General features: G+C 41.7%; 1 protein-coding gene across 1 annotated transcript; it reads left to right on the top strand.

Annotated features, from left to right (window-relative positions):
• The first annotated feature begins 618 nt into the window (after positions 1-618).
• Positions 619-7089, top strand: arg1 (arginase 1). The gene is made up of 8 exons (XM_086064839.1): positions 619-753; positions 832-904; positions 1349-1523; positions 2244-2403; positions 3529-3623; positions 4660-4767; positions 4853-4986; positions 5599-7089. Exons 1-8 carry the CDS (start codon positions 628-630, stop codon positions 5760-5762), a joined length of 1035 nt encoding a protein of 344 aa, XP_085920965.1. The 5' UTR covers positions 619-627; the 3' UTR covers positions 5763-7089.
• Positions 7090-7356: the final 267 nt, after the last annotated feature.

The raw sequence follows: 7356 nt of genomic DNA, 5'->3' as shown, positions 1-7356 counted from the left end.
AAATGTCAATATTTTTGTGGTGAAATATGGCAAAGGCACTTTTTGGTGATATGACTTTTATCTATTATTATATCGCAAATAAATTGCTGCAAGTGTAACATTCTTATGCTGCTGTTGTGATCTTTTCGTACAAAAACATCACAATGCTGATTGGTGCGTTCCAGACTGCTATATAATGTAGTACGCTATTTTTTAGTCATAAACACACTAGAAACTTTTTGTTTTGTTTTTATAGCAAGCCAGATGGGATTGATGGCATTTCCTTCAACTTTTGTGGGAAAGATGAATTCAAATCAATGAACTCACCAACTGGAATTTTCACAGCAAAGAAGGCAAAAAGAAAAATGCATGTCATGTTGGAAAAAGTGCTTTTTTAAAATATCTGACGATTTGAATACACTGTTGGAAATTTGATCCACAAATGTTTCATTTTTCTAACATGCTTTTGGTTATTTGCTTTGGAAGATTTGCTTACGCGATTGACTTGAGGTGATTTGTTTTTCCCGAGCAATGATTAACCCCCGGGTGACGTCGCTCGCCGCTGGTAACGTCACGCCGTCCCGCTCGAGAGAGCGCTCGCGCTCTCTCTCTCTCTCTCTCTGTCCTCTTCATTTTCCACTCGGCACCATGCAGCGTGCCAGGACGCCGCTGCAGCTTCTCGTGGCCTCCACCGTACGTCATCATCATCATCATCGTCATCATCACCAGGAGCGCTCCGTGGGGATCATCGGAGCGCCCTTCTCCAAAGGACAGGTGAGGTCGGGTGATCCCGGCTCCTTCCGTACCTGGACCAATCAGGATTAAGAAAGTGTGTGTGTGTGTGTGTGTCAGCCTCGAGACGGCGTGCAGCTCGGACCGGACGCCATCCGCGCCGAGGGACTTGTAACCAAGCTTCGGGCACAAGGTGACCATCCAATATTTGCTCAAATATTTTTTTACAGTTTTGATGTTTTGTTACGCTTAGCAGGCGTGTGTGCTAAACCGATAAAATCCATTTTTCACAGTCAGTGAGTTATTCAATTATTCAAATGGCCTCAAGATACGACTTGTATTATTTATAGGTTCATGATGATTATGTAACTTTTTATGTAAAAAATTTTTTCCCTTTGATTTCTTGTTTGAAGGCATCAAGATACATTTTATCTGTTCTATGTTCAGGGTTGACTGTCACTCTCTCAATCGATCACTTTCATATTTTGATTTTTTATTTGACATATTTGATCAGATTTTTTGCTCGACTGATTAACTTTGCGCTACACTAAATACAAACACACACGTTGACTGCTCAACTCCAAAGCAAGCAAGAATCAAATGATTTATTTATTGATTGATTTATTTGCTCCTCCAGGTTGCACCGTGAAGGATTATGGCAACTTGCCGTTTGAGGACGTGCTGCCCGACGAGCCGGTGGGGCGGGTGAAGCGCGCCCGGGCGGTGGGCGACGCCAACCGGAGGTTGTCGGAGGCGGTGCGGGCGGTCAAGCGCGACGGGCACACGGCGGTCATGCTGGGCGGAGACCACAGGTCGGTCGGCTGCGCTTTGTTTACAAATAACACACTTTTTTTGCCCGACGACTCGCAGAAAACAAATTTCCAAGGTACTCCGGCGTCAAACTGCGGATCTCACGCGGCTTCGTCTGTCCTTCCTTCCTTTTCTCGGTCTCTCCTTCGGTCTCTTGAGGCCTCCCTGATTTTATGTTTTTTGGATTTGTTGGGGTCTGGATGTTTCTTGGGCTGGGGAGGAGTTCTGGTGGGGGGTGTCTGGTCGGTGCTGGATTTCACCTTCCTTGGTTTTCTTCGGTCCCCTCGGGTCTCCTGGTGTTCGGTTTAGGTGAACGGTATGAGATTTTTTCTAATAGGTTTTCTGGTGAGCTAACAAATACACGCACGCACGCACGCACGCACATACACATACTCACCCACACACACACAAAAAAAAAAAATATATATATATATATAAAAAAAAAAAAAAGCAATGATGATGACATTTCCGAATGAACAATACTGAGCTCTTAAAAGAAAAAAGAAAAAAAAACTAATGGAACAAATGTTCCAAGCTCAAGTTGACTTTTGGAGAATCTTTAGCCGTCCTGTTGAAACGAGTGCAAAAGTTCCACCAAGTGCCTGTCAATCATCCATTGAGAGGACAAACAACCTGATCTATATAACCTTGAGTCTATATGAGAAAACATTACACACATACAATGTGATTTTTATTTTTTTTTTCTCAAATGGACTTTCCAGCCTGGCCATTGGCTCGGTCCACGGGCACGCGTCGGCCGTGGGGGATGTGAGCCTGCTTTGGGTGGACGCCCACGCCGACATCAACACGCCGCTCAGCACGCCCACGGGGAACATGCACGGCCAGCCCGTGTCCTACCTGCTCCACGAGCTGCGACCCAAGGTCGGAAGATCAGACTCAGTATTGCTTCCTCTTTCGTTTGTTTGTCTGCAGATGTTCAACTGGCAGTTTTGTTTAACAATTCTTTTGCTGTTCAAATTTATGAACTAACATCAGTTTTTGTCAGTAGGTGCGGAATCACATTGCATTCACTTGGGGGGAAAAAATCCAGAAACACCTTTTTCTCTGAGGAATTTTTTTGGGGGTGGTGGGGGCTTTGTTTTTTGTGCATTAAAAAAAATTCTGTGTTTCTGATTTTTTTTTTCTGTTTTACTGAATATTTTTCTTGTCATAAAAAAAATATTCCAAAAAACAAGAATTAAATTTTTTATTTTTTTTAAAAACAGGAAAAAATTATTCTGAAAAACAGAGCACCAGCTTCTGTTTTTCGGGGTATTTATTTATTTGACCTCTGAACTCCAAGTGACTTGTTGCAGACTCTAACGGCGGACATTTTCCCACATGCAATACGCTTCCGTAGAAACTTAACTTACTAAAATCATGCCGATCAATTGACATGTTAGTATACGAAAGTGTTCCCAAAAACGATAAACCTAGCTTACATTAGAATGATAGTATAAAGTCAAAATAAAAGAAAAAAGCCTAAAACATTACAAATTGTGTGTGTGTGTTACTCATTACGGTATATGCCTTACCTTAAGGCAGTCAGTCACTTGGAGTTCAGAGGTTAAAATGTTTTTTTTACTCCAAATAACAGAAGCTGGTGCTGTTTTTCAGGATAATTTTCTCCCTGTTTTTCGGAATATTTTTTTAGGACAAAAAAAATAAATCAGTCAAACAAACAAAAATAGAAGCAGAAAATAAAAAAATAAAAAGAAACAATAAAACAAAGGTTCCCCCCAAAAAATTAGTCAGAAAAACAGGAGTTTTGTGAATGCAATGCACTTCTGTTAGCAGGTCAGTGCTTGTCAATTTTACAATTTTTTATTAGGGACTTCCAGGAGGAAGAAAACATGGTCAAAAACAAATAATTATAATATTTTCAATTGTTGAGTCAGGAATGAATGATGAAAAAAAATGTCGAATGACAAACGTGTCCCGGGAACGTCTGAGGTGCGGACACGAGTCTGCAGCGTGGAGTCACGAGCGAACGTTTTCATTGGTCAGATTCCCGTCCTGCCCAACTTCTCGTGGATGACGTCGTGCGTGTCGGCCAGACATTTGGTCTACGTCGGCCTGAGAGACCTTGACCCCGAGGAGCAGTAAGTCTTCTTCAGCCTTCAAAGTCAAACTAGTTGCTCCAACTGGCCCGTCTTTTTTTGTCTGTTCCTATTCCTGCGTGTCCCGTGCGTTCCTGTCCATGTCTTCTTTTCTTTCTTTGCATGTTCTTGTTCTCGTGGGCGTCTTCCTGTTGAACTGTATGTACAGTTATGTCATTGTTCCTGTCCATTAGGGCTGTGCAATTAATCAACATTGTATTTCAATGATTACACTCCACAATTACAGAATCAGCATAATCATAAAAAAAAATAAAATAAAGATTATTCGTGCTAATTTTGAGTTGTTTAAATTGATACATTTGCACCTTTTTAACATTTTAAAATAAATAATTGAATACATTTTTGTTTCATCCAAAAGGAACTTGCAAAATAGTGTTTCAAAGAATTTGATGTCTTAATATTTTTTATGTTTAAACATTTTCTCGTTTTGTACCATCAAATAATCGTGATGAATATTTTCTTCATAATCGAGCAGCCCTGCTGTCCATGTGCTCTTTTCTCTGTGTTTGTGTGTTCCTGTTCACGTGTGTATGTTCCTGTTCATCTGTATGCATGTGCTTGTTCCTGCGCAAGTGTCATTGTGTGTTCTGTGTCTGTGGTTCTTTATGTTCTTCTTCCTGTGTATGTTCCTGTTCCTGTTATAGATCCCAATTTCTGTGTTCTTGTGTGTATGTTCCTGTTCATCTGTATGCATGTGCTTGTTCCTGCGCAAGTGTTATTGTGTGTTCTGTATCTGTTTTTTTATGTTCTTCCTGTATGTTCCTGTTCCTGTTCCTTTCCTGTTATAGATCCCAATTTCTGTGTGCATGTGTTCTTGTGTGTATGTTGCTGCTCGCGTGTGTGTTCCTGTTCCTGTGTGTACCCCTTGCATGGGTCACATCCTGATCCATAAATTGCAATCCACCCTCCGAAATGTAGACTTGAGAAACGGTTCGGTCTGAAGGTCAAAAGTATCGAGGCGACGCGAATTGCGTCGGGTTTGCGTGATCAACGTGCGTGTTTTGCCGCCGGCGTGCAGTTACATCCTGAAGCTGACGGGCATCAAGGCCTTTTCCATGACGCAAGTGGACGCTCTGGGCATCGGCCGCGTGATGGAGGAGACGTGCGACTTCCTGTGTAAAGACGGGTAAGTAAGTGTAGCCACGCCCCCCCCGCCAGGCGCGTCTTCTTTACGTCACGTGGTCACGCGTCGCCGTGAAACGCTGGAGCAGAACAAGACCGATCCACCTGAGCTACGACGTGGACGCCTTGGACCCGGCCGTCACCCCGGCCACGGGGACGCCCGTGCGGGGCGGCCTCACCTACAGGGAGGGCGTCTACATTGCGGAACACCTCAGCAACACCGGTACGTCTTACTTTGGACTTCCCTTGTGTGTGTTTGAGGTTCCGTTTCCTCTTTTCATGCGTGCCTGTTCCTGTTCTGGTGTATGTTTCTAATCTTGCATGTTTGCTCCTGTTCTTGTTCCTGTTCTGGTGTATGTTTCTGATCTTGCATGTTTGCTCCTGTTCTTGTTCCTGTTCTGGTGTATGTTTCTGATCTTGCATGTTTGCTCCTGTTCTTGTTCCTGTTCTGGTGTATGTTTCTGATCTTGCATGTTTGCTCTTGTTCTTGTTCTTGTTCTTGTTCTTGTTCCTGTGCGTGTGTTCTTGTATGTTGCCGTTCATGACGTGTCTGTTCCAGTTTTTACATAATGATCTTGTTGCAGATTTCACGGGTGCAAAAGTGTGTGAAGCTCGAACTTAATCGGACAACATTGCACCTCCTTTTGCGATGAGAACTTCGAATGAACAATACTGAGCTCTTAGGGAAAAAAAAAAAAGAAAAAAAAAAGAATTGAAGTCCAGATTTCAACTGGGCAAATCCAGAACATGAACGGCGTTGCCCTTCAGCCATCCCATCGTCGACCAGGCTGTCACTTCACGTTCAACTTTGCTTGAGTCGACGTTTGCGTTTCAGGGCTGCTGTCGGCGGTGGACGTGGTGGAGGTGAACCCTCTCGGGGGCGCGTCGGAGCAGGACGCCAGGCGCACGGCCCGGGTTGCGCTGGACGTTTTGCTGGGCTGCTTCGGGCGCCTGCGGGGGGGGAACCACCCGCCGGATGTCTGCCTGCCTGACGCGTGACGACGGCAAAACCAAGGCCCGAAGCCCCCCCCCCCCCCCCCCCCCCTCGGCGTTTGGTCGGCATCCTTCAGGTCCCGTTTCACGTTCTTGTACTCACAACTAAGACATGTCATTGCGTCTCGCGAGGATGTCGTCAATGTCAAAGGATGTCCGCACCGTCCAAGACGGAGAAATCCTTCGCTTGGACGCTGGTTCAAAAAGTAAAACTTGACGCCAAAAGAAACTCTCACACACAAACTGGAATGATTCTTTTCCGTTGGTTGTCGTCACACATTTGTGTCTTCCTGAATGAAAGCATTTGATTTTATTGACATCTTGACTTGGACTTTTCAAACTTTTGCACCGATGTTATGATTTGCAAAGACGGGTACGAGCCAGTTCAACCATAGATGAGGTAACAAAGAACAACATTTGTAACATTTCATTGATACAACTCGTGTGTAATTAACAACCCAATTATTGAATAAAATAAATCAATATCCTAAGTTAACTTCTTCAATAAAACAATACACACATTATTATATGGGAATTAGTTGAGCAGATTTAATTATGATCAATTACCCACTTGAAAAAACTGAATGTATGTATTTGGATTCATAAATGTAATTATAATTAAGAACTTAACTAAATAAATAGTGAAAATATGAATAGTTTATATAAAATCTATGTATCCAAATGTAATATAAATTACATTAATACATCTAATTAAATTATTTAATATAAAAAAAATTTTTATATGTATATTTCCTTAAAAATTAACTCCATTTATTACATTTAATTATAATTACCGGTAAGTAAAGCTTCGTCGACTGCATATACTGTATAAAATGTTTTATTTTGCTTATCTTTTTTTTTATATCCTATCTACAATGAATCAGTTAACCATTAAATGAAATCAAATAAAAACACATTTTGATGACAGTCCTGTCATTCTGGCCTCCAAACTGCCACAAAAGTGCAAATGTGCAAAAAAAAACGATATCGTCCACGAAGCAAGCAAAGAAAACCGTGAAAGGTCAACAGTCTCGCTCGCGCGCTATTGGTGGAAAAGAAGGGAAGCCGCAAACAAGCCAAAGGCACACTTTTGCCTTGTTTGGGGAGTTGTGGAAGTGGAACGAAACAAATTTCATTCTTCCAGCAGCCAACAGGAAATGCATGTGAAAATATTCCCGTCGTCAACGATTCGGCTTCGGTGGAGGGAAAACAAAGAAACAAAACACACTTTTGGCTGAATTGTTGATCGAAATGGATTTAGACTGTAATGTTGAAAATAAATCAATTCGTTATTTTGTAAAAATGTTGAAGTCTAATTGTTGATGTAATTTAAAAACAAATACAATTTTGTGTATTCATAAAAATTTTTACCCATTAATAAACATATACAAAACAGTTCAAAGGCTGAATATTGCTGATGCCTTCAAGCTCTAAAATGAGCATTTACTGAAGTTACTGTATCAGGATCTGCCCCAAAAAAACTGGTTGTTACAACATTGAACCGTCAAAGAGAACGAGCCATTTTCAAAAACCTTTTACTCGTCCATAGTTTGTAAAAACAGCCACACATTTCACTAATTAAAAAAAATAATAATAATAA

This window comes from Leptonotus elevatus, chromosome 20 (assembly GCF_054856555.1).
Source record: "Leptonotus elevatus isolate MCC_2025b chromosome 20, RoL_Lele_1.0, whole genome shotgun sequence".
Lineage (NCBI taxonomy): Eukaryota > Metazoa > Chordata > Actinopteri > Syngnathiformes > Syngnathidae > Leptonotus > Leptonotus elevatus.
Note: the sequence above shows the minus strand (reverse complement) of the source record. Positions and strands in the feature narration are given on the sequence as shown.

Coding starts and splice junctions, on each gene's coding strand:
- arg1 (XM_086064839.1), top strand. CDS start 628: ATGCAGCGTGCCAGGACGCCGCTGCAGCTTCTCGTGGCCTCCACCGTA. Junction 754..831: donor CGCCCTTCTCCAAAGGACAG/GTGAGGTCGGGT, acceptor TGTGTGTGTCAG/CCTCGAGACGGCGTGCAGCT. Junction 3,624..4,659: donor GACCTTGACCCCGAGGAGCA/GTAAGTCTTCTT, acceptor GCCGGCGTGCAG/TTACATCCTGAAGCTGACGG.